Below are 26,444 nucleotides of genomic sequence, written 5' to 3' on the forward strand. Positions count from 1 at the left end.
GGGTGTGCACTCTGTTACACACCCCATCACGCGCTCTGGTGTGCACTCCCGCACACTCTCTGTGTCGCATTCATCACACATACACTCCGATGTGCACTCGGTATCACACTCTCGCTCCGGCGCACACTTCTCACATGCGCGCCATTTTCTCTCTTACATCTCACTTTTACACAGCGCACAAAGGACCTTCCACGAACGCCCGGGTGCTGTCTGGATCCCAAGCGCGCGAAAAATCCTCTCGCGCCAAATCTTTTCGCGCCATATACAGCCCGACTCACCTTGGCGCTTCCTCTTCTTCGCTCCACCACCTGCAAACTTTCCACTTGGTTATGCAGAACGACATCAGGATTAGCAAGTATGGCATCATGATGCGAACACACACTTTGGACATATTCCATCTTTTCCATCTCCAATAAATGCCTCTATGCCTGCCGTCTCTCCAATTTCAATTTAGACTATAATTTCTTTGATTTATTTTTCCTTGTCAAGCTCGACGACCGCTGGGGCTAATAAAATACAATTCTCTACTTCGGCGGTCGCCGGCTTCCCCATAACCCGGGTCGCGATTTCTATACCCGTCCACATAACTATGCCTTGCTCAGCCTCGCTTAACCCTCGCTCCTCAAGCCGGGCTACCCCGTCGCATACCCTTGTACCTTTTCCGCCCGATCTGCGGTCTCTGTCCTTCCCCAATTCTTTTATCTGGCCACCTATCCTGGTTCCAAACCCCGTTAACCCGTCCTTCATGCCTTTCATTTGATTCTCTTGGGTGGCCATTCTGTTTTCCAACCCCGCTATCCCTTCGTTCATTTGGCTACTCAGGTCCTCCAATTGGGCCCCTAATTTACTTTCTAACCCCCCAATTTTGCTGTCTAATCCCCCAGTTTGACTTCCCACTTGCTCATTATTGGCCCTCATTTCTCCCATCTCCTTACTCAATCCCCCAATTGTTCAATCTAATCCCCCAATTTGGCTTGCCAATTGCTCCCTGTTCTTTTCCATGTCTTCACCCAACTTGACCATAAAGGCCCTCATTTGTACCATAAATAGGCCCCAGTCCGTTGGCACCGCGGGCTCGGCTGCCGCGGCAATGTGCGAGGCGCCGCTATTTTGTGCGCCTGCAACCCCCACTACCGCACCTTCTTCATTTTCCTCCTCCATTTCTCCCACTTTTTCCCTGGGGTCCTGGGTTAATTCGAATTCTTCTTCTACCTCCTCATTTACCCCCACCGGCATCCAATCGCCTTGGTTATCCATGGCACGATTTTAATTTAGATGTTGTATAAAATTTTGGCCGCTCGAAATTTGACCAAATTTTTCAAAAGATAAATTTGGTTCGGGTCCAAATCCCACTCCCAGACACCAATTGTTGCAGATCTCAAACGTCGGCCTTTCCCCCTTACCAAGAGGGGGTTAATCCCCTTGTCTGTTACTGACCGACGTGATCCTGAAGTTACCCCGTTCCTTCCGGTCAATTTGGTCCTGTTACCTAATTACCAACACCGACCGTGAAGCAAGGAGATAACCTCCCACCCGAGCCCCAGCGTTAGTGGATACGCCGAGCGAAGCAAGCCGCGACTCGGGCCGTTAACAATGACTAGACCCGATTATAGTGGTTCCGATCGTGCCACGTTTACCCAATGGAAGAAAAGACTGATGCGATCGGATTAGGGGAAACAAAGAAAGAACAAGGCAATTTATTCACAAATATACAGAAAGAAGAGGAAACAAAAGAATGTACAGGACAGGAAGAGGAAGAAGCAGCACACAGGGCAGTCTTAAACAGTCTTACTCTCAATACCCCAGACAAACGTACACACTCACATGGGGATTGTAGATGGTTGATGGAAGGTCCGGCGATGGGGTCCAGGCTCCAGTCGACTCCGGTCCAGGCTCCGGTCCAGCGGGCGAAACCCGGCAGGCAGCTCTGTGTATATTGGAACGCGTCCGGACAGTTTATATAACGGGGGGGAAGCTGGTGTCCTGCGGCGTACGTAATATGTGCACCCCCGTGCCAAACGCACCCTCTCCAATGTTCTCTTTAACAGCGCGCCGTATATCTCTTCTTCAAGCCCTTTGATCAGTGCTGTGTGCACGCGAGTCCTTTAAGAGTCCTGTGTAGGCGAGCTCTCTCACGCAGTCCTTTTACAACGCGTGCGCCTCCAACCCGTCCTTGCAACGAGCGCGCCCTCCAACAAGTCCTTTCTCAAGAGCGCCGCTGAATAAGTCCTCTGGTAGGGCTTTGCATTCACACTTATATATCTCGACCAGCAACTGCCACGCCTGCCAGCGATGTTCCTTCAGCCCTGGTTGGCTGGTGAGGGCTTACCGGCCACGCCTTTGACAGCTGGATGACGTGGCCACACCTTCTTCTTGGCATTCCGCCCCCTTTCTCGGGCCTCACCTCGTGGCTTATGGCGGCTGGGGCGAGCGCGAAGGCAGCGAACGCTGCTAACAAAAGCGCGTAACAAATTGGGAGAGACATGAGGCACCGACTGTGGGGGCGCGTAATAGCGTCGCTTGGAGAGGGAGGTCGCAAAATGGACGGAATGGGGCCTACTCCTTATTTGATCGACACAACGCAGATTCAACTATTGGAAACACGGCCTTATCTAAAACACATAATAATGAAATAACTGAAGTCCTATGGTGGCCTACGTGTTGCTTGTGGCCTAACTAGGGGTGCTACCTTTAACCATTTAATAATGTCATATTTACAAGTGTGGGTTCTAAAACCGCAACACTGCACCCCCCCCCCCCCCCTTTTTCCAGGCTCGGCCTGAGCCGAAACAAAAGGGCTATCTTTTAAATTAATGTGACACTTAGGTGTGGTTACCATCTACTTTTAACCTACTACCATGAGTGTGACAGGTTTAACACTAAATATGTCCCACCTGCTGCGTTGCATCCTACCTAACTGACTCACGCCCACAATTAACCGAATTACGGAATGGTCTTCAAACTAAACATAGAGCCGGTGGGGAGCATTATTTACAGACTCTACTAATTATTTACACTGTAACGCAGGACCTGTCTTTTGTGGGAAAAGAGAAGATGTTTTTGAGAAGAGGAAAATGCCATTGCTATGCACTGCACCGATACACCATACCCATATGCACCAATATGCACCATAATAAACAAATGCACCAAAATGCACAAAAACAAACATTTTAAAATAATAAAAATGATGTCTTCTTGCGCTTGCTCTGCTGGGCCGATGTTTCTGGCTGTCTTCTTGCTTGATGTTATTTCAATTAATAAAAAGGGCACACACCTCGTCCGCTTTTTTATTTGTGGCCAGCAGGGCCAACTCAGGTGGTCCACTGCTGGGCATAGATGCTACTTAAAACAGTGGTCCGCAAACCAGATACCGCTGGCAACAAGGGTCGGTCCCAGCAGAGGTGCCAGGCCACAGAACGTGTGGTCCATATGGTGCATCAGTCCACGCCTTTGACGGCTGGATGACGTGGCCACACCTTCTTCTTGGCATTCCGCCCCCTTTCTCGGGCCTAACCTCGTGGCTTATGGCGGCTGGTGCGAGCGCTAAGGCAGCGAATGTTGCTAACAAAAGCGCGTAACAAATTGGGAGAGACATGAGGCACCGACTGTAGGGGCGCGTAATGGCGTCGCTTTGAGAGGGAGGTCGCAAAATGGATGGAATGGGGCCTACTCCTTATTTGATCGACACAACGCAGATTCAACTATTGGAAACACGGCCTTATCTAAAACACATATTAATGAAATAACAAGTCCTATGGTGGCCTACGTGTTGCTTGTGGCATAACTAGGGGTGCTACCTTTAACCATTTAATAATGTCATATTTACAAGTGTGGGTTCTAAAACCGCAACAATATATATTTATATTGGGTTTTTTTGCCTCTTTTGTCCACTCAACTCCCTCATCCTTGCTGTTGAAGGTATTATACAATTCATCTCTGATGGTCTTCACGGTTTGGTTCAATATAAATTACGAGTCTGATGGACAGCTGGGTCTGGTTTCAAGCAACTAGTGCACCCATTCCGAACAGGGGTGGCAGGGCAGGAAGGGTAATGTTATTATTCTCTCTCAGGTATACAGAAGACAGTGGATCTAGGCTTTGGCCTCAAGAACTTCAGAGGTGTATTAAATTACCAAGTTTCCGCCCTCCCACTCTTTCTGTGGTAATAAACCTTTTGTTCATAAAAACCTGTACGTGGTCATTCATGGTTAGGGAGCTTAGACCATTTGGACTAACCCCAGAGCCAGTGCAAGGGTAATAAGTACCCGAGGCGAACCTTCAGCTTTGTGCCCCTACAGCCCCTCCACTCCACTTCCACCACAGTTAACTTTCAAAAATGAATATTGTGCATTTGTATGAATACAATTTCTGCATTCGTAGAGTAGAATAACAAGGGGTTAATATAGTTTGGAGGAACCAAGAGTAGGTGAGAGAATAGATAGGGCAGGTGGGGAGATAGATTAGGTGAGGACAGATTAGGGTGAAGCTGGCTGTCTTGCCTGCTTGCCAGCTCCTACCTGCATCACCTACCACCAACCATTTCGGCCTACCGGCTTGCATCACCTCCCTGCCGGTCCCTCTCAAACTTTTGTTATATTCTAAGTGATATTATTTCATGTTGCATTATGAAATACTGTGAATCCTTAATACCAAAAAAAGTTTACGATGGATTTCTCTGCTTTTGCAAAAAATCAGGTTGTGGATTTATCTTCTTTTGATGCAAAACGAATTGCAAAGTATGAAATTATAATGTTTTTCGTAAATTTTCATTTTTGATTGATTTTTGATTTGTGAAATTCTGGCCTTGTTAGTTTTCTTGCATCAATTTCGGACTACCCTTTTTGGAATTGATATGTTATACCAAGAAGACACATTTAAAAATGTTGATTGAACGAAAATTGAAAAATTTCCCCTCTCCTCTTATAAAGATTTATCTGCTTTTGCATCTGAACTCTTCGTATTGTTGCGAATATGGAATTTGGCCTCCATATCCGCTTGTAAATATTCCCCTATTTCCCCAATACTCCCCAACTATCCCCAATCCCCCATTCCCTAGTCCCATTGTCTGTAAACAACACTCTGTAGAACCGACCTTCCCCTTTTTCCCCCATTAAATGTCGTGCCCAGGTCCACCGCATCTCACGTAGACAACTTTCGGACATCTTGCTAGTTATTCTTAGTCTATGTCAGTTAAGGACTCGTTTCCATTAATTATGACTCTTCGTTGCACCAGAATGTGATTATATGGCACCAGTAGTGAGTTTAGGACCTTCCCATACCTCCTCCCATCTTCTTCCCCATAAAACAACAACAACAACAACTACGACTACAACAACAACGGTGCGCGCGGGGAGTGTGCGTCCTGACTCCGGCTCGGTTAGCCGCCATTACCCATGCGCTCCACGGGGTTACCACGAAGGGGCTGGCTGTCAGCTCCTCGTCAAGGGCGGAGCCTGGTAAACCCCCCGCACCCAATAAGAAGGGCGGACCGATTCCATCTGGGGCGGAGCTAACGAGCCGAGGGCGTGTCACTCCCCGCCGGATATACGCGGCCACGTACCGGACGTGACGTGAGATGCGCCCCCAGCTTGGAGAAAGAACGTCGCCTTCCGAGCGCTGTGACCTCCCTGCATCTCTGGACCGGACCGAGTCGATTCTGCCCTGAGCCCAGGTGCACCTGGAGCCATCGATCCTGCCTTTCCTTGCCATCAATCCCCGTGTGAGTCAGCCTTTTGTCCCGTTTATCTGTCGTCTGTTGGGGTTAATATAAGTGTGTCTAAGTGCCTGTCTTTCTATGATGTCCCTCTTGTAGTTGTAATCTAACCTTCCGCCCTAATATAACCTCCTCCGGAGGTCTTGAGAACTGAACCCCTGGTGTCGTGTCATTTTAATCCAGCCGTTGTGTCATTTTCCTTCATTGACCTAGCGTAGCGCGACTCGGCAACGTTCGAGTATAATCGGGTAACTTGTGCAGACGTGGTCATACCAAACCGCTCGGTAAACTAACATCCACCACCGCGTCTGTAACAGTATGTATGTATGTGTGTGTGTGTATATATATATATATATATATATATATATATATATATATATATATATATATATGTATGTATGTATATATATATATATATATATATATATATATATATATATATATATATATATATATATATATATACACGTATATATATATATATATTGTTACAGACGCGGTGGTGGATGTTAGTTTACCGAGCGGTTTGGTATGACCACGTCTGCACAGTTTACCCGATTATGCTCGAACGTTGACTAGTCGCGCTACGCTAGATCAATGAAGGAAAAAGACACAACGGCTGGGATTCAAAGGACACGACACCAGGGATACGGTTCTCAAGACCTCCGGAGGAGGTTATATTCGTTCGGAAGGTTAGATTACAACTACAAGAGGGACAGCATAGTAAGGTGGGCACTTAAACACACTCTTATATTAACCCCAACAGACGACAGATAAACGGGACAAAAGGCTGACTCACACGGGGATTGATGGCAAGGAAAGGCAGGATCGATGGCTCTAGGTGCACCTGGGCTCAGGGCAAAATCGACTCGGTCCGGTCCAGAGATGCAGGGAGGTCACAGCGCTCGGAAGGCGACGTTCTTTCTCCAAGCTGGGGGCGCATCTGACGTCACGTCCGGTACGTGGCCGCGTATATCCGGCGGGGAGTGACACGCCCTCGGCTCGTTAGCTCCGCCCCAGATGGAATCCGCTCGTTGCTTCTCATTGGGTGCGTGCGGGGGGGTTACCGGCTCCACCCTTGACGAGGGGCTGACAGGGAGCCCCTTCGTGGTAACCCCGTGGAGCGCATGGTCATGGCGGCTAACCGAGCCGGTGTGAGGACGCACACTCCCCCCGCGCGCCGTTGTTGTAGTTGTTGTTGTAGCTGTAGTTGTTGTTGTTGCTGTAGTTGTTGTTGTTGTTGTTGTTTGGGGAAGAAGATGGGAGGAGGTAAGGGAAGGTCCTAAACTCACTACTGGTGCCATATAATCACATTCTGGTGCAACGAAGAGTCAGAATTAATGGAAACGAGTCCTTAACTGACATAGACTAAGAATAACTAGCAAGATGTCCGAAAGTTGTCTACGTGAGATGCGGTGGACCTGGGCACGACATTTAATGGGGGAAAAAGGGGAAGGTCGGTTCTACAGAGTGTTGTTTACAGACAATGGGACTAGGGAATGGGGGATTGGGGATAGTTGGGGAGTATTGGGGAAATAGGGGAATATTTACAAGCGGATATGGAGGCCAAATTCCATATTCGCAACATTGCACCCTTCTCTACCCTCGGGGCGTCCCGACCCGATAAATTTTTACCTATTTTAGTGTGGCACTCAGATGTAGTTCCCTCTACTATTAACTCTACCCTGAGTGCGACAGTTTTACAGATATTCACAAATGAGTAAATATGTCCCCCTGCGACGTTGCACCCTTCTCCTCACAGAAACACACCCACAGGATAACCGAATCCGGAAAGAATCCTCAAACTAAACATACAGCCGGTAGGGAGCATTATTTACACAAGACTACACTGCTATTTACACTACGATCCAGGACCTGTTTTTGGAGGAACACATGCAGATGTTATGCATAGAGAGAGCACGCATGCCAGCATCGATACACCAACCCACGAGTGCTCTGTGGCCTACGGCCTTTAATAACGTGCAGAGCACCCTTTTCCAGCACGAAAAGCACCACCCCCCCATGTACAGTCAGCACCATCCGGTGCACCAATAAAGTGTCTATAAATCACCGGTGGTGTCGCAGCCGGCCGATGTTCTGCCGCTGGTCTTGCCTTCATGTGGTGCACTTGGCCTTCTTACTTCTTTAAAAAATCAAGAAAGGCGCCAACCGCGTCCATTTCTGTATTGTGGCCGTCAGGGGCCAACTAAGAGTGGTTCACCTGTTTGGCATAGGTGCCACGTTGACCCATAGGTCCTTCCACGGGTGGTGCTTGGCCGCGAAAGAACTGCGGTCCATTGTGGGTGGCCACAAACATTGCGGTCCATATGGTGTATCGATCCAAGCAGCAAGCAGCGAAAGTGCAGGCCCACAACTGCGAAGCCAGCACCTCTCTCTCCTCTCTCTCTACCCCAAAGCCAGACCCTCGGAGGTGGGAGACAAAAGAAGCAGACAAGCGAGTAAGGTGGTAAGGGCGCAAAAGTGCACGCAATACAAGGTGATGCACACTGGGGGCACATGGGAACCAGGTGAGACAGGTACGTTCCTACCGTACGCCCCCCCCCCACCAGGTAACCTACATGGCCCCTCCCTTACCCCTTACTGTATCCACAAAACACAACACTACCCATAAACATCTACTTTACAAATCAACAAACATCCCTACTGTCTTCCCCGTTCCTCCCATAAACCAAATTCGTCTTCTCTCCCTCCTAACCAATCAAATTTGCCATTTTCAACTTTCATCAAAATTTGCCATCTCCAACTGAACATCAAAATTTGCCATTACCAATTCATCATCAGTCCCTCCTAGGGAGGGAGAGATGGAATCACCCCAATGTCTCATCCACGTCGTGATGCGTCTCACAAATCCACAGCAATCTCATTTCCTGCAACAAACAAAGAAAACACAGGTGTGGAGTCATCATCATCACCACAGGTAAGTGGCTGCGTATGGTGCGACAGGTTCATCAATCCTAACTATCTCCTAAATGACTTTAACAACTTTACACTACCCGGGGTCTTTCTCCGGCCAAACCATTGGCCCTCTTACACTATGGGTTCTAAAAACCAATTCCCATTGGCCAAACTGTGGTGCTTTTCAATTTGGGGTCTCACTCCCCCGATTCATCTCTCGGTGCCCTCGCACAATTTCAGGGCTGCGACGTGTACCTCTCCCAGCGGGTCTACCCACCTGCACACCTACACCACTGCAGTTGCCTCCGAGCTTACCTGCTCCTTACCCTAACCTAACTACCTGGGGAAGGCCCTCTGGCGCTCTCCCCACTCGGTGCCCTCCCTGGCACTGGGCTACCCGATCCACACCCGGGATCCTCAGGCACCCACTCACAACTACCGGCTCCCAGAGCCCACCTGCGGCCTCACCTGGCCGACATCCTCAGTGGTGGAGTGCCCAACCAACTACACACACTAACAGGCTACACGCCCAGCCATTTCCACGACACTAATGCACCCATCCACAACACCATTCTGCAACCGCACCACAAATGCCAATATCCAACCACAATTTACCTATACCCTCTACCTAACACTTACACTACCCGCCCCGGGTACTCGTGAAAGGGGTCCACTCTTCCCCCATCCACACCTTCGCACCATGCACACCACTCCGTACCACTTACTCCAACTCTCTCCACACACCTGTACTTGCACACCTGTGCTCTCACACCTGGTGCCACCTGCACCCTTCTCTCCCCAAGCGCATTCGCGCTGATCCACAACACTCATTACTCACACACTGCTCCACACACCTGTCCAGTTGCACACCTGTGCAATCACACCTGTTCAATTCTCACACACACGGCATCATCTCAGCTAACTACTCCCTTCTGAAACTTGCGCTTCCCAGTCGTCCCTTTAAACTATTGCGCTCCCACGTCATTATCATCCACACTAATCTACCTGCGTCCCCACTACAGGTATCAGTCACTAACTAAACTTAACGTCACCTAATGTCATCTTCTAGGGCCCTATCAATATAACCTAACCCACCCGGGCTAGTTTTCACTGCCATACACCCCATAATCTATAGCTCCTTTGCCCCCACCTTCTGTGAGGGATGGTGGATTTGCCATCCCACCACATCGGGGGTCTCTCACTACCAATTTTGCACATCAAATTTCAACAAATCAAAAATTTGCCAATCACTACCCATCATCTGCCAATCACTACTGCCAATCCCTTGCCAATCATTAAATTTTGTTTTTCTCTAATTTTGGGGCCAAAACACTAACCTCATCACCCAGTCTACTCACTAATGCCTCTCGGTGCGCCAATTCCTGTCCAAAGCCAGGCTTCGTAAAGCCAAGCCATGAATGCGGGTTGTTCTGTGCCAGCGGCTGGATGCGTCCGGCACTCGGTGCAGGGACGGGGGCTTACCCGGGCCGAGATCCCACGCACCATCTCGGCGTGGAGCCATCCAATGTCCCGATCTCGACCTGCCGGACTGCCTCAACAAAAAGTGGTCGCCACGACGACCCTTTCTATCGGGCTGCCCGCTCCGCCTAGTGGAGCACGGACGCAGCCGTTCAAAGCGAGGCCCAGCACGCACCGAGGGCCCGCTTCGGCTAAAAGTCGCTCTAACCTCTAACCCGTTTAACGTCGATGCTTCACCTGCATGCTTACACCCCGCAGCCCGTTCCTTGCTCACACATCCAGCCGTTCCCATGCTCCTCGTACCTTTCCTTACACACCCAGGTACCCTCATTCCACTCACAGCCTTGGTCACACACCTGACCACCGAACACCTTGGCACACATTTGTTGCTCGCACACCTCACCAATACACCGCTTCACGCCCCCTCCTCGGTCACCTCCTCTGTGACAATCACAGGTGTGCCCTCATTCGCACACCCAACCACATGCCTCACCACCAACTCCAGCGTGCATTCCCACTCACGCTCTACCATTCCAGGTGTGCATCCTTCCATCCCAGGTGTACATCCTCGCTCACCTGTCACAACCAACTCACTCTCCTTGTCACTCTCACTACTCTCACCTCCATTCTTGACAACGCACTCACCCTTACTCCCGACAGCGCACTCTTTCCTCATGCACCTGTCCGTCACACACCTTTCTCGCGCACACTCTCCCGTTACACCCTCTGTAACACTCACCACAGGTGTGCATTCTTCCTTGCCTTTGACAGCGCACTCTTTCCCCATGCACCTGTCCGTCACACACCTTTCTCGCGCACACTCTCCCGTCACACCCTCTGTAACACTCACAACACCGCGCTTCCATGTGCCCCCTCGCACACGCGCTACGACCGACTCACTCTCGCCAGCACCCTCACTCCTTGGCACGCACTTTTTCCTCACACACCCCAGAGTCGGACTTTCTCGCACACCTCCTCTTTCGCACACCAGACCTGTCGCACACTTCACCAACGGCCTCTCACGAACACCCGGGTCCATCTCGACCCCCAAGCTTCTTAAATCCCCTGGCGCATCATACGCACGACCATATTGGTCACCACTTACACCGGGTCCTCTTCCTCTTCGCTTCTCCTCCATCACCTGCGAATCCCTCATCCGGTTAATGAGCACATCATCACGATCCGAACACAGACTTTGGACCAATTCTTTTACTTCCTCCTTTATCTCTTTCTTATCCTCTCTCCGTCGCTTCTTAATTTCGCTCACTCCTTCTTCCACTTCTTCTAATTTTTGCTTCATCTCCTTCATCCATCTCATACCTCCACCTCCCCCAACCTTCTACTTTCCTCTGCCCCCCCCCCCCCTCTTCCTCTGCCACCCTTTTTGTGTTTTGTGTGTCGGTTTGACTTTTTGTGTGATTAATGTTAGCTCTTTCACGAGCCTCGATCTTGTATACAAAAAAAAATCTCTTCGTGCGCCCCTTTAAGTTCTTCCTCTAACTCTACTTTATTTTTTTCTATGTGCTCCCGCACCTCCCGCTCTTTAACCTCCATCACCTCTACCACCTTGTCCATTTTCCTCGTCAGGTCCTCATGTACCGTCTGACACTCTTTTTTAATTACCCCTACGTCCTTTTTCATCTCCTTCTGTGTTGATTTTAAACCCTCTATTACCGCTGTGTTCTTCTTTACCTGGTCCTCCAACTCCTTTTGTCCCACTGTCAGTTGTTCTACTCCCAGCGTCAACTCCTCTATACCCCCTTGCAATTTTACAGTCCCCTTTCTCACCTCCTTCTCCATGCGCTCCTTACAGTGCCTCACCTCCTCGCGCACTCCTCCGACCTCCTCACTCACTCCTCTTCTGATCTCCTCTCCCATCACTTGCATCTCCTGCCCAGATGCCACCCTCATCTGCTCCATTTCCTCCCTGTGAGCATCCAGTTTAGTTTCTACCCCCATTCTGACCCCCTCTATCTGCTGCCCCATTTGGTTAACTTCCCTTTCCGCTTGGTCCCTCATGTCCCTCAATTTGCCTTCCATCCTGTTTTCTAACCCCTCTAACCCATTTTTCACTCCCTCTATCTGATTCTCCTGGGCAGACATTCTATTTTCTACCCCCTCTAACCCCTTTTGCATCCCTTCCATTTGATTCTCTTGAGCGGCCATTCTGTTTTCTACCCCCATTAACCCATTTTTTACCTCTTTTATCCCGTTGTCTAACCCCTCAAAATTATTGTCGAACTTCCCAAATTTCTTGTCTAACTCCTCACCGGTACCCCTCGCTTCGTCCCTCATTACCCCCATTTGGTTTCCCATTACCCCCAATTGCTCACTCTGAGCATCCATCCGGTTCCCCATTACCCCCATTTGGCCCTCCAATCGCTCACTATTCTGGGCCATAAGGGCCTTTATTTGTATAAAAAAAAGGTTCAAATCCACCAGGGGCGCTGCCACGGTCGCGGGCGTGGACGCCGTGGCCATCTGCGAGGCGCCATTTTGCGCGCCCGCTGCTTCGTGCGTGACGGCGCTACTTTGCGAACCTGCTACCCTCACTGCTTCGCTCTCCTCGCGTCCCTCAATTTGGTCCTGGACCGACCCTGCCTCACTCTCCACTACCGGACCCCAGCTGTCTTGGTCTGCCATAGCACGACTTTCAAAATTCGGGTTTTTATTTTCGTATAACAAAATCAAATTTCGCCGTTATAATTTCGCGCGGGAAACGCGCTCCGAATCGATTCTACTACAAATTTGGGCCTAATAAATTTAGTCCCGGGTCCGAATCCCACTCCTGACACCAATTGTTACAGACGCGGTGGTGGATGTTAGTTTACCGAGCGGTTTGGTATGACCACGTCTGCACAGTTTACCCGATTATGCTCGAACGTTGACTAGTCGCGCTACGCTAGATCAATGAAGGAAAAAGACACAACGGCTGGGATTCAAAGGACACGACACCAGGGATACGGTTCTCAAGACCTCCGGAGGAGGTTATATTCGTTCGGAAGGTTAGATTACAACTACAAGAGGGACAGCATAGTAAGGTGGGCACTTAAACACACTCTTATATTAACCCCAACAGACGACAGATAAACGGGACAAAAGGCTGACTCACACGGGGATTGATGGCAAGGAAAGGCAGGATCGATGGCTCCAGGTGCACCTGGGCTCAGGGCAGAATCGACTCGGTCCGGTCCAGAGATGCAGGGAGGTCACAGCGCTCGGAAGGCGACGTTCTTTCTCCAAGCTGGGGGCGCATCTGACGTCACGTCCGGTACGTGGCCGCGTATATCCGGCGGGGAGTGACACGCCCTCGGCTCGTTAGCTCCGCCCCAGATGGAATCGGCTCGTTGCTTCTCATTGGGTGCGTGCGGTTACCGGCTCCACCCTTGACGAGGGGCTGACAGGGAGCCCCTTCGTGGTAACCCCGTGGAGCGCATGGTCATGGCGGCTAACCGAGCCGGTGTGAGGACGCACACTCCCCCCGCGCGCCGTTGTTGTAGTTGTTGTTGTAGCTGTAGTTGTTGTTGTTGCTGTAGTTGTTGTTGTTGTTGTTGTTTGGGGAAGAAGATGGGAGGAGGTAAGGGAAGGTCCTAAACTCACTACTGGTGCCATATAATCACATTCTGGTGCAACGAAGAGTCAGAATTAATGGAAACGAGTCCTTAACTGACATAGACTAAGAATAACTAGCAAGATGTCCGAAAGTTGTCTACGTGAGATGCGGTGGACCTGGGCACGACATTTAATGGGGGAAAAAGGGGAAGGTCGGTTCTACAGAGTGTTGTTTACAGACAATGGGACTAGGGAATGGGGGATTGGGGATAGTTGGGGAGTATTGGGGAAATAGGGGAATATTTACAAGCGGATATGGAGGCCAAATTCCATATTCGCAACAATATATATACGTATATATATATATATATATATATATATATATATATATATATATATATATATATATATATATACTGTATATATATATATATATACTGTATATATATATATATATACTGTATATATATATATATATACTGTATATATATATATATATACTGTATATATATATATATATACTGTATATATATATATATATACTGTATATATATATATATATACTGTATATATATATATATATATATACTGTATATATATATATATATACTGTATATATATATATATATATACTGTATATATATATATATATATATATATATATATATGCGGAAATGAGGATTGTGTTTTTTTGATTGTGTTGTATTGTATTGTAAGTTGTTATGAATTATTGTTTAGTCTGAGCCCTCCTTGCTCCAGTGTGTATAAAGGTCAAAGGGCGTTCCGGTAGTTCATTCCATAAAGCATACATTGAAGGACACTATAATATCCCTGTTCAGTAGTTTATTTCCTTATTCTGTGTATAGGTTAAGGCTTTGTCTTCCATTAAAATGACACTCCATTGCACCAAGTGAAATAGATAGATTCCTTTCATTCCCCATTCCCACTCCCAAAACTTCCATTACCAAGCCTCAATTTCCAGCTACATCCCCTCCAAGTCTCCATTGCCAACTGCACTGGGCAGTTTGCCAGTTTGTTACAGCTGTGGGTTGTTTTCGCTCCAAAACCACCATTGAACATGTGCTCGGGTCGGGGAAGAAAGGCGTGCCCGCCCGTCGTCATCAAGGGCGGAGCCAGAGGGTCGCGCGACCAACCAGGGCCGAGGTGAGCACCCCGTTGGGCGTGTCCTGAAGGCCGGCGGCTTAATCGCCGGAGGCGCTATAAAGGCGCGCGCGCAAGAAGTTGGGAAGAGCTGAGTTCTGTGGTTTTGGTCAGAGCGGGGGTTGGTCGTCAGTGGTGGTCAGTGGTTGCGTTGAGTTGTCGGTGGTGAGGAGTGATTGGACCAAGCAAGAGAGAAAGAGTCCTGGAGTTAGTGAGAGAGGGAGAGAGAACCCGTCACGCCAGACCCCCCACCAGCAGCGTTGGCTTGGCTCCACCAAGCAGCTCCGACCCGTTACCCCGCGCACACGACAGGATCGGTGGCATCGGCGGCCGTCGAGGTCCAGCCCGACGTCCCGTGCGGGATCAAGCTCCAGCCAGCTCTGGACCTTCCTCTCCTTCCAGCCATCCACCTCCCGCCAGTCCTGCCTTTCCATCCTTTTGGTGTACGTGAGTTTGTTCTGTCTGTTTTGTCCCTGGGTAATTAATTAAGACTGAATAGATAAGCTAGCGATTTTCACTGTGTCCTTCTGGTCCGTCCCTCTGTCTATATTATTTTCTTATCTTTCCTTCTCCTTGGTTTCTTTGAGCCTGTAAATAGTAATAAATAGTAATCGTATTTCAAACCTTTTTGCCTTCGTCTTCCTCTTCTTCACATCCGTGTCTTTGTCTTTTCCCTCATTGAATAGCTGTGGCGCGATCTGGCCAACGTTCAGGGGATCGGGTGAGTCGGGGAAAAACTGTTCGGCCGCGGTGCCTCCGCTCGGCAAACAACATCTTATCCGCGGACCGTAACAATATATATACAGTGGAACCTTGACTTACGAGTTTAATTCGTTCTGTGACCGAGCTCGTAACTCAATTTGCTCGTTTCTCAAATCAAATTTCCCCATTAAAATGCATTGAAATGCTATTAATCCGTTCCAGCCCGCCAAAAACCACACCAATTTTTTTTTTAATATACAGTATATATAAAAATATCTCGCGCTTTATATTTCACCTGTATGCAGCATACAAGTTGGCAGGATGGCCTGGACTGGAGGTACGCACACTTGACTCTAAACTGTCCAGCCTGGGTTTGAATCCCGACCCAGCTATAACCTGTCATGGGTGAATCACAGGCAGGGTGATTCATCAATGTGTGTACCGCTAAACTGGGCGCCCCGTTTGCGTCCCATTAGTTGTTGGATGTTAAGGATCTCACCGTGTTTTCCACAAAGAGAAGGCGAGCTATCGCCGGCACTCTGAACAAGTTGTGGCCTGGCATGCTCTTCTCCTCTGCCGTTGTATACGTCCTCCTCGGCATCTTTTTCCAGAAGAGCCCTGTCTCGTCACAGTTGAAGATTTGCTGGGGGATGTATCGTTCGGCTTCTATCAGTTCGGCAAAAGTTATAATAAAATCTTCAGCTGCCTTCACATCCGCCTCACCAAGTCGACAACACGCACACCTCGCTCATGTTTTTCGACGATTGCGTGTTTTATATCCAAGCACATCATCCTCTTCTTCTTCTCAGTTATAATAAAATCTTCAGCTGCCTTCACATCCGCCTCACCAAGTCGACAACACGCACACCTCGCTCATGTTTTTCGACGATTGCGTGTTTTATATCCAAGCACATCATCCTCTCTTCCCTTGGCACTGAATTTCTTAGGACCCATGGTTAAAACTAAGAAATTTTCCAAAATAACCAAAATGCGAAAACAAAGCAGCAGCGATATACGGCAGAGATACTTGCACGGCAAGATAACCACGTGACCAGAACCCACTTGGTGGCGGGTGGCGTAAGCTCGTAACTCAGATCTCGGCTCGCATCTCAAAGCAATAAACCGCCCGAGCGACGGCTCGTATCTCGGAAAACTCGTAAGTTGGTGCACTCGTAAGTCAAGGTTCCACTGTATATATATATTTATATATATATATATATATATATATATATATATATATATATATATATATATTATATATATATATATATCACATATATATATATATATCACATATATATATATATATATCACATATATATATATATATATCACATATATATATATATATATATATATCACATATATATATATATATATATATATATATATATATATATATATATATATATATATATATCACATATATATATATATATATATATATCACATATATATATATATATATATATACACAAAGAATTAAGTTAAGCACCCCCCCCGTTTTTTTACAACCTCGCACATTACAAGTTTGTTGTCGTCAAAACAGTGTAATATACCCATGATATTGCTATATTTTCTGGTGAAGTGATATTATGGTCACATAAAAACATAACAATCATGCCGTTTTCATTATTTTATTCTGAATAATTTAAGGTGAAATTTTTTGGGAATTTTAGGCATATTTTCACCTCGATTTAAGTATGGAGCTATAGGTCCATCACGGACAGTGTGGATGACGTATATGTTTTCTAACGTACAGTCATTGTTCTGAGAAGACCTCTAGCGATCTTTGCGTCAATAACGTGTGTAGGACTCACGTGATCGGATCACTACTCAACCCAACTCAACCCTACGAGTGCACTCATCTGCATTTCATCAATGGATAATTGCTAATGTCATACCAATCATTATTTGATCTCACATACCTTAGAATATATGCCAATGTATACATATACACAAAGAATATATATTAGGGGGTGCTTACCTTAATTCGTTGTGTAGGGGTGCTTAACTTAATTATTTGTGTATATATATATATCACATATATATATATATATATATATATATATATATATCACATATATATATATATATATATATATCACATATATATATATATATATATCACATATATATATATATATATCACATATATATATATATATATATATATATATATATATATATATATATATATATATATATATATATATATATATATATATATATACATATCACATATATATATATATATCACATATATATATATATATATATATATATATATATATATATATATATATATATATATATATACATATCACATATATATATATATATATATATATATATATATATATATATATATACATATCACATATATATATATATATATACATATCACATATATATATATATATATATATATATATATAGATATCACATATATATATATATATATATTATATATATATATATATCACATATATATAAACAAGAAAGAGCAATCGGAGATTGCAGACCCTCACCAGGACATGTTTTTAGTGATTTTAAGGCTTTTGTGTTAAAACAAACATGGTGGCCGAACCACGTGACTGATGACGTCATCAATTTTTTTTTCTCCATCAATTTTCCAATAGGTGACGCTCAAGAAATTTCATCTTGATCCGATGATGTTTTGTACTTGTCGAATTATGATGTCATAATGGAAGAATCTATGACATCATCATTAACATACGTTATTCCCCATGGAGAGTTATTTATAATGAGCCATGTCTCAATTTTTTTTATATGCAGTGCTTTCAGGTATATAGAGGTGCAGTTTTTTTTCCAGTTTTCCAAGATGGCGCCCCGTACCACGTGATGCATGACGTCATAATTGTCATTAAAAATTCTGCAGGATGAGGTGCACCTTTGAAAATTACCTGTCAATCGGACCAACGGTTGCAGAGAAAATCATATTTATTCTGTGCGGACAAACAAACGGCCTCAAATGCAATACCCTCTCCTCTGGCGAGGGTAATAACAGGGGCAGGACAATCCCCATGTAATAACAGGACAATCCCCATTTGGCAGGAGTTGGGCCGCTTGGCTGGACAGCTGCGGCGGCTATATGGCTCAAACTTACGAGCTGCGCGGCCTTTTCACATCATGTTGAGTGGTCTGACCAGCAGCAGCCCTGCCTACTGTGAATGTCAACGGCAGAACGATGGCCTCCAGCACTACTTGGTAAGTCAACCAAAATACAGCACAACATATCCTGTATATTAGAAGCCAGTGGAAAGCCATGTGTGCTCGTTTGTCTGCACATTGTTCCCATTGTTTAGCATTATAATTCCCCACCCTTCTCACTTTGACTATTCCAGTTGGAGGTGAGAGAGGAAGAGTACACAGAGATCTTTCCCCCAAACAGTCTTGTTTACCTTACTCCAGACTCTCCACATGGTCAGTATTTGTCGGTGGTATTGTCAGTGTCTTGTTGGTTAGTTTCTGAAAAGTTGAAAGAAAAGCTTTCTCTGTCAATCTCTCTCTCGCTCTCTATCCCCTTCCCTCTTTCTGGCGGTTTGTCTGTTGTCCATATCTCTCTCCCTCTCTCTGTCTATTTCTCTCTTTGTTTGCCTTTCTGTTTATTTTATTTTTATTTTTTTTGTTGGACAAGGTAGGAAAATATTTATAGCAAAGAGTTAGAGAGTGAAGTTTTGTTGGGCAGAGCATGTCTTTGGAGAATATGAAACGTCGAGAGTTGTATGTAAGCAATTGACCATAGGAACACAGAAAAAAAATGGATATAAGTTGAACCACAAGTTGGGATTGGGGTTGAGTTTCAGAGGTCAAGCTACAGAGATAATTCTGCTGCTTATGTGCTGGCAGTGCTGCAGAGTGTCGAGGCTGACAAGGTGTATGTTCTTGGAGGCCTGGTGGATGAATCTGTACGCAAGGTGAGCTCTGCTAGTAAATCGGATACAGCAGGATCATTGTTGTGAGGTTATCCTGGAAATTATTTTTTCCCCAAGCTGCTTGTGTATATGTATATGTATGTGGTGATGCTGCCTTGAGTTAGAAATTTGGTGGGTTTGCTTTAAATTTTCGAGCAATCCTAATAGCTTGGCATAATAAATTATTTATGTGAGACCCATAAGATTTGTTTCTGCAATGACAGCAAGTTGTCATGGGGGTTTCTTCTTTTCCATTGTGAAATGGAAAAAAAAATCATTGGGGGGGGAAAAAAAACCCAATAACACTCATCGCACATGTCATGTGAATGTGCTAATTGATGAAGTAATCAATTATATATTTTTCTCCAAAAATCAAAACTTGACAAAATTCGTTTCCTGTTTGGCTGACGCATTTTATTTCCATCCTGAAATCGCAATGCACAAATATGGTCATCTTGATTACAAAGAGTATACTTTTGAAATGAAATTTGTGGGTGCTGTAGTTTTTACTGAGCAGTCTTGTTGGCAAAACGTTATTATATTGAGACATCTCGGTCGTGCTTTTCATAACGCCATCAGTTGGATGTTTCTGTGCAGGTGACCTATCAAAAGGCCAGAGAGCAAAACGTGAGCACAGCAAGGCTGCCGATCTTGGAATACATGGTGAAAAACCCTCAGGCAACCAATAACCACCATTCCACAATACTCTCAATCAATCAGGGTGAGTCATATCGGCCTTTCACTGCTTTGTTTAAACCCTGGTGTTAAATTGTCCTCCTCGTGATTTACCATCTTTGCCACGTTATTTGCTGTGCTACTCTGTGAAATGCACTGAAGGTCACCATTTGACATCTCCAAAATGTGTTTTGTAAAATTCTTTAATGTGTTATATGGACACCTTTCATGGCAAACTTTTCATATCCAAGGTTTTACCACTAGACTTCTCATAGCTTTCAAATTGCGGTTCTGGTGGTGGGGAGCAGGAAGGGAGAGGGGTGGAGACTCTGAATTCAAGATCCAAAACCAATAAACACGCATTTTATTTTGGAGGCAAGACAGGAAAATAACAACCTGCATTTGCCCACCTCATCCAAAGCATTCCTCATCCAAAAAAAGCAGCTTCTGCACATTTGTGACTCTGAAAACCTTTTAGTTATATGCGAGATATTATGTGACCCCAAACAGTGAGTGGTGAACGTGCCGTGTATATATATATATATATATATATATATATATATATATATATATATATATATATATATATATATATATATATATATATATATATATATATATATATATATATAACAACAAACACGTACAACAACAAACAACAACAGGCGTTTTAAGGCCATTTACCCTGCTAGAGCGGGGGTCAGCCTTGCGGACCCCATGACAATCTTCTCCATTTTGCCCTATTTTCATACACACATATATGTATATACAGTCATCCCTCGCTATATCGCGGTTCACTTTTCGCGGCTTCGGTACATCGCGGGTTTTTCTCCCTAGTATATGTAAAATTATATCGCGGATTTTTCGCTATATCGCGGGATTTTGCGGTATAAATGTATTTTTATATACTATTATTTTAAATATTTTTGTGGTAAAATAAGCATTTTCTAGCCTAAAAAATTAAAAAACGTAAAGAAATAAGAAAAATACAGTAATTAAAACATATTACAAGAAATAAAATACTGTACATAGTGTACAGTAGAAGGGTAGACAAAGAGACAAAGAGTCGTGCGTATGGAAAACGCAGATGCGGCAGCTTCCACTTGCGCTAGTTACCCACGTAATGGGTAACTGTAATGCTCTTTCTGGCTGTGCAGTACATTCATCATCGTCATCACCTTCATCGTCATCGTCATCAGTACTGCACAGCTAATTCATCATCATCTTCATCACGCAAGTTGCAGTATTGAAGAGCCGGGGCTCTTGCTTGATACGGACGAAATGACGGGCAAGACACAAACTCGTCCGAGAAGATATTTATTCTCAAAACCAACTCGGGAACACTGAAAAGCCCGTTTATCGGGCTGCATTATAAAGCACAACCAGAAACCGAAAGCCACGCCACTCAAGCGTGGCGTGCTTCGGTGGTCACGTGATCAACAGGTGTAGCTGATTATACCCGCAAAGCGCGGCACGCTTTAGCGGTCACGTGACCAGCCACTCTCGCGCCGGGGATCCCCGCCGGTGATGTCACCGGCTGGAGCAAGGAGATTCTGATGCTGGTCTTGCTTGGGGGACCCATGGGTAGCTACAGTATCTTCAATGGTGAGTACCCATTAGAATTTTATATGTTGTTAAAATTACGTATGTTTAAGAGTGTAAAAAGTGTTTAAGAGTATAGGAAGTGTTTATAAGAGTATGGGAAAGGTTAATAAGAGTGTGGGGAGGGTCATAAAGCTTTAAAATATATATAAATAATAAAATTAAAATATGGTCGCTACTTCGCGGATTTTCGTCTATCGCGGGGGGTTCTGGAACGTAACCCCCGCGATAAACGAGGGATCACTGTATACATATATATGAAAATTGCATGCTCAGTCAGTGTCACCTCAGATAGCTCAGATGGCAGAGCACTGGTACGGTTCACCAGAGGACCTGGGTTCGATTCCTGGTCTTGGCGTGTAATTTTCCCACACATCAATTAAATATATATATATACTGTATATATATATATATATATATATATAATTATATATACAGACTTTGCATTTAATATGGAATTTTTTTTTTTTTCTTGACTTGGGCTTACTTTCTTAACTCAGTATATCAATCTGGTGAGTTTCTTTTACACTTTGGTGATTTATTTGTTAAAAGAACCATGTCACTGATTGTCTGTCGCAGCAAGAAGTCAACAACAGGATTATATCACAGGTGGCGTGGCAAAATGTACGGACAGGTGCATTTGATGATTGGCTTCACAGTCGGGTATACAAGGGTTGTTGCGTTCTGTATTAGTGGAAAACAACTGCTGCACGTCTCCAAAAGTTATTGCCGCTTCCTCTGGAGATGGTCCGTCAACTCGACAATGCTGTTTGTCATGGAGTAGTGGCTTTACGAAATTACGGCATGAAACAGCGTGCTATTGCTCGGCGGTATGGCATCACTCAAGGTCAGGTGTCAAAGATCCTGAAACGAAATGCTCAGAGGGATGTCCCTACTCCAATACCGAGGCCAGGACATCCCCGCAGAACCACAAGGAGGGATGATCGCCAGCTGCACCGGTTAGTCTGCAATGGCCGTACCAAGTCAGCTAATCGGCTGAGGGCTGAGTGGCAGCAACTGACAAATGTGCCTGTATCCAGAAGGCTAGTCAACCAACGACTGGTTCAAGCAGGCTATAGTGCCAGGTGTCCCCTGAGAAAGCCATGCCTGACCAGACAACACCGCCAGCGCCGATTGCAGTGGGCCAGAGAGCACTGTCAATGGCAGCCAGGACACTGGAATCACGTGATCTTCAGTGACGAGTCGAGATTTCTGGTCTATCGTCAAGATGGCCGCGTCCGAGGGCGCAGACAAGTGCATGAAGCCTACGACAAAGATTGTATAGTGCCAAGAGTCCAAGCTGGAGGTGGTGGGGTGACCGTTTGGGCTGCTTTTCATGCAGGGGGCAAAACTGACCTGGTTGTTCTGAATGGAAACCTGAACCAGTTCAAGTACAGGGCCATTCTGGAAGAAACATTGCTTCCATTTGCTCGTGCAGCCTTTCGAGGAAACTTTGTCTTCCAAGATGACAATGCATGGCCTCATCGTGCTCGCATGATCCAACACTTTCTTGCTGACCGTGGTGGAGAGCATATGGAGTGGCCTGCCATGTCCCCGGATATGAATCCGATAGAGAACTTGTGGGCAGAATTAACGCGTCAAATCGACCACTTGGACCAGCAGCCGACCTCTGTGCGTGAATTGCAGCAGGCTATTGTCGCTGCATGGCAAGCGATTCCTGTCCAAACCTTGGCAAATCTCGTGAACAGCATGTCTCAACGTGTACGTGCTCCTGAATGCTCGTGGGGGTTACACGAAGTACTGAACTGTAATTTTACTGTCCGTAATCCCAGTCGTAATTTAACTTTTGTTTTTGTTAAAAAAATTTTTGGCTAATGTGCAAAATAAAGAGATACTTCTGGAAAACGTACAGAAGTTTAACACAGTACTGTCCATGAATTGAGTTCGATATCAGTTTACATCACTTTCAAGGATCAATTAATTTGTTTCGAAATGTCAAATGTGGTTTTTGTTTCTTTTAAAGGTCACATTAACAAAATCTAGAATAATTTCAACATGATTCCAATGAACTTTTGGTTCTAAGACATCTTGAAAAGTAAGTTCACCCCCACAAAAATAATATTCCATATTAAATGCCAAGTCTGTATAGAGTCGTGGCCAAAAATATTGGCACCCTTGCACTTTTTTCAAACAACTAAATTTTCTCCAAAAACAAGTTGAAATTGACAAAAGTATTTGGTCTCCACAATTCTTTATTTCACTGTTGATATTACAGAACCTTTGTTTTTGATTCAGAACTTAATATCTCCTTTTAAATCAGAAAATAAAAAGAAATGGTATTGACAAAATTATTGACACCCTGGACTTAATATTTGGTAGCACGTCCTTTGGACAAAATAACTGCAGTCAAGCGCTTCCTATAGCCGTGAATGAGCTTCCTACACCTCTCTACTGGCAGTTTGGCCCACTCTTCTTGTGCAAACTGTTCCAGTTCTCCCAGATTTGAAGGGTGCCTTCTCCCAACTGCTGTTTTCAGATCTCCCTACAAGTGTTCAATGGGATTTAGATCTGGACTCATTACTGGCCACTTCAGAACAGTCCAGAGTTTTGTCTTGAACCATTCCTTGTAATTTTTAAGGTGTGTTTGTGGCCATTGTCCTGCTGCAAGACCCATGACCTTCGACAGAGACCCAGCTTTCTGAAACAAGGTTGAACATTGTGCTCCAAGATGCCTTGGTAATCTTCTGATTTAATGATGCCATGCACACATTCAAGGCAGCCAGTGCCAGAGGCAGCACAGCAACCCCAAAACATCACTGAACCTCCTCCATGTTTGACTGCAGGGAAGGTGTTCTTTTCTTTGAAGGCTTCATTTTGTTTTCTGTAAACATGGAGATGATGTGCTTCAGCAAAAAGCTCTAATTTGGTCTCATCTGTCCACAGGACATTCTCCCAGAAAGATTTTGTCTTGTTCAGGTGTGTTTTGGCAAACTCAAGTCGGGCTTTCTCAGCAGTTGGGTCCACCAAGGTCTCCTACCATAGAACCTCTTTTCATTGAGTTGGTGATGGATGGTGCAAGGTGAAACTGTCGTACCTTGTGTCTAAAGCTCAGCTTGAATCTGTTTGGCAGTTGATCGAGGTGCTTTCTCCACCATTTGAACAATCCTTCACTTCAATCTTCAATCAAGTTTTCTCTTGCGGCCATGTCCAGGGAGGTTGGCTACAGTGCCATGGGCCTTAAACTTCCTGATAACATTGTGCAGTGTGGACACAGGAACATCAAGGCCTCTGGAGATGGACTTGTAGCCAAGTCCATGCTTGGCTATAATCTTGTGTTTGACCTCAGACAATTCTCTGGTTTTCTTTCTTTTCCCCATACACATTGTGGTACACACAGTGACACAAAACACCAGAATGACTCCTTTTCTCCATTCGACCTGGTTGAATGAGTGAATTTTATATTACAGGCACCTGCATCTCACCACAGGTGTGTTCGATTCCAGAGTAAAGGAGAATCAACTGCTTGAAATCTAATTATTTCTAACATCTTCTGAAAGGTGCCAATAATATTGTCCGGGCCATTTTAGGATTTCTGTGTGGAATCAGCTGAGATTTAGTAAAAAAAAATTCAGCTTTTTTTGTTTTGTTCCACTGCAAAACAAAGAAATATATATTTGGGGGGTGGAGGGGAGTTGTTCTCGTTGTACGCCTGCACGCAACTGCAGTGCGGTTATCTTCATTCCGATAAAACAGCACTTACAAGGAAGGAAGGAAGGAAGGGTTGTCCTTTAATGCCGAAAGTCCTTTCCATCAAATGTTTATTTATTAATTTATTTATTTATTATTATTTTTTGAATGCTAATAAACGCCGTACTGTGGTTAACGGACATTATTAAAAAGTTATACAGTACATGTATGTTATACATTATTAAACAGTTATACAGTTCAAATAAAAAACTAAACAAGAAAACAAGCATGAAACAGAAATTAAATAAGTATATACTGTATTCACCATTTGTGCAGTGATTGATAGTGGTGACTCGGTATTCTGAGTCGGAGGTAAGAGGGTAGGGGTAATTCGTCTGACAGACAGTGCTCTGACTTGGTTGTCCAAATTAGACTTGGATACCTGAGCTGTAATTTGTCATTTGCAACAATATACTAGAACTAGTGGGGGCATCCATGGGAATCCCACAGGCATGGACATCTGTGACATTTGGACATCTTCATTTACATGCTGCCCCTGCACCTGCACATTCACTTTTACAAAATTGCAACATTTCGTCGTGACGACTGTCATAAAATGGTAAAATTTCCTTGGGGAAAATAGTCTTATGGCGGTGTATACACCCTCTATGGCGGTGTGTGGCTGGACGGCCAAAACCAAGATGTCTATTTTCGTTACTAGTATGGTAGATAGGTGCAGGAATTGTGCCTTTGATGATACAAGCATGGCATTTGGCACAGTCAGAGTATGTCCTAAGAAAGATATTTGGCTATAGGGCCATCGCAGATTTGTCCTTGTTTGAAAAATGGCTGCTATTGTTGTCACAGGACAAATCTGCGATGGCCCGATAGCCAAATATCTTCCTTCGGGCATACTCTAACTGTGTGCCAACTCTTGTGCTTGTATCATCAAAGTCACAATTCTCCCAAATATTTCACCTATCTGCCATACTATACAGCATACATGATACAAAATGACATTTTTAAAATGAAAGATTTCAAATAAACATATTTCAAGT

At 45.0% G+C, this 26,444-nt stretch overlaps 1 protein-coding gene across 4 annotated transcripts in view; it reads left to right on the top strand.

The window, feature by feature from the left end:
* The window catches only part of TRMT10B (tRNA methyltransferase 10B), a 49,844-nt gene that overhangs the window by 16,588 nt on the left and 6,812 nt on the right, over positions 1–26,444 (top strand). For 2 of the 4 annotated variants that reach the window (XM_068134165.2, XM_068134163.2), the window contains exons 6-9: positions 18,602–18,754; positions 18,892–18,970; positions 19,397–19,464; positions 20,059–20,182. In XM_068134165.2, coding sequence (XP_067990266.2) covers positions 18,602–18,754; positions 18,892–18,970; positions 19,397–19,464; positions 20,059–20,182 — 424 coding nt within the window. Of the gene's footprint in view, positions 1–18,601; positions 18,755–18,891; positions 18,971–19,396; positions 19,465–20,040; positions 20,183–26,444 lie in introns of all 4 variants that reach the window. The other 2 variants (XM_068134162.2, XM_068134164.2) reach the window with 1 other exon arrangement.

Source organism: Myxine glutinosa, chromosome 13, assembly GCF_964187855.1.
Source record: "Myxine glutinosa chromosome 13, kmMyxGlut1.1, whole genome shotgun sequence".
Taxonomy (NCBI): Eukaryota; Metazoa; Chordata; class Myxini; order Myxiniformes; family Myxinidae; genus Myxine; species Myxine glutinosa.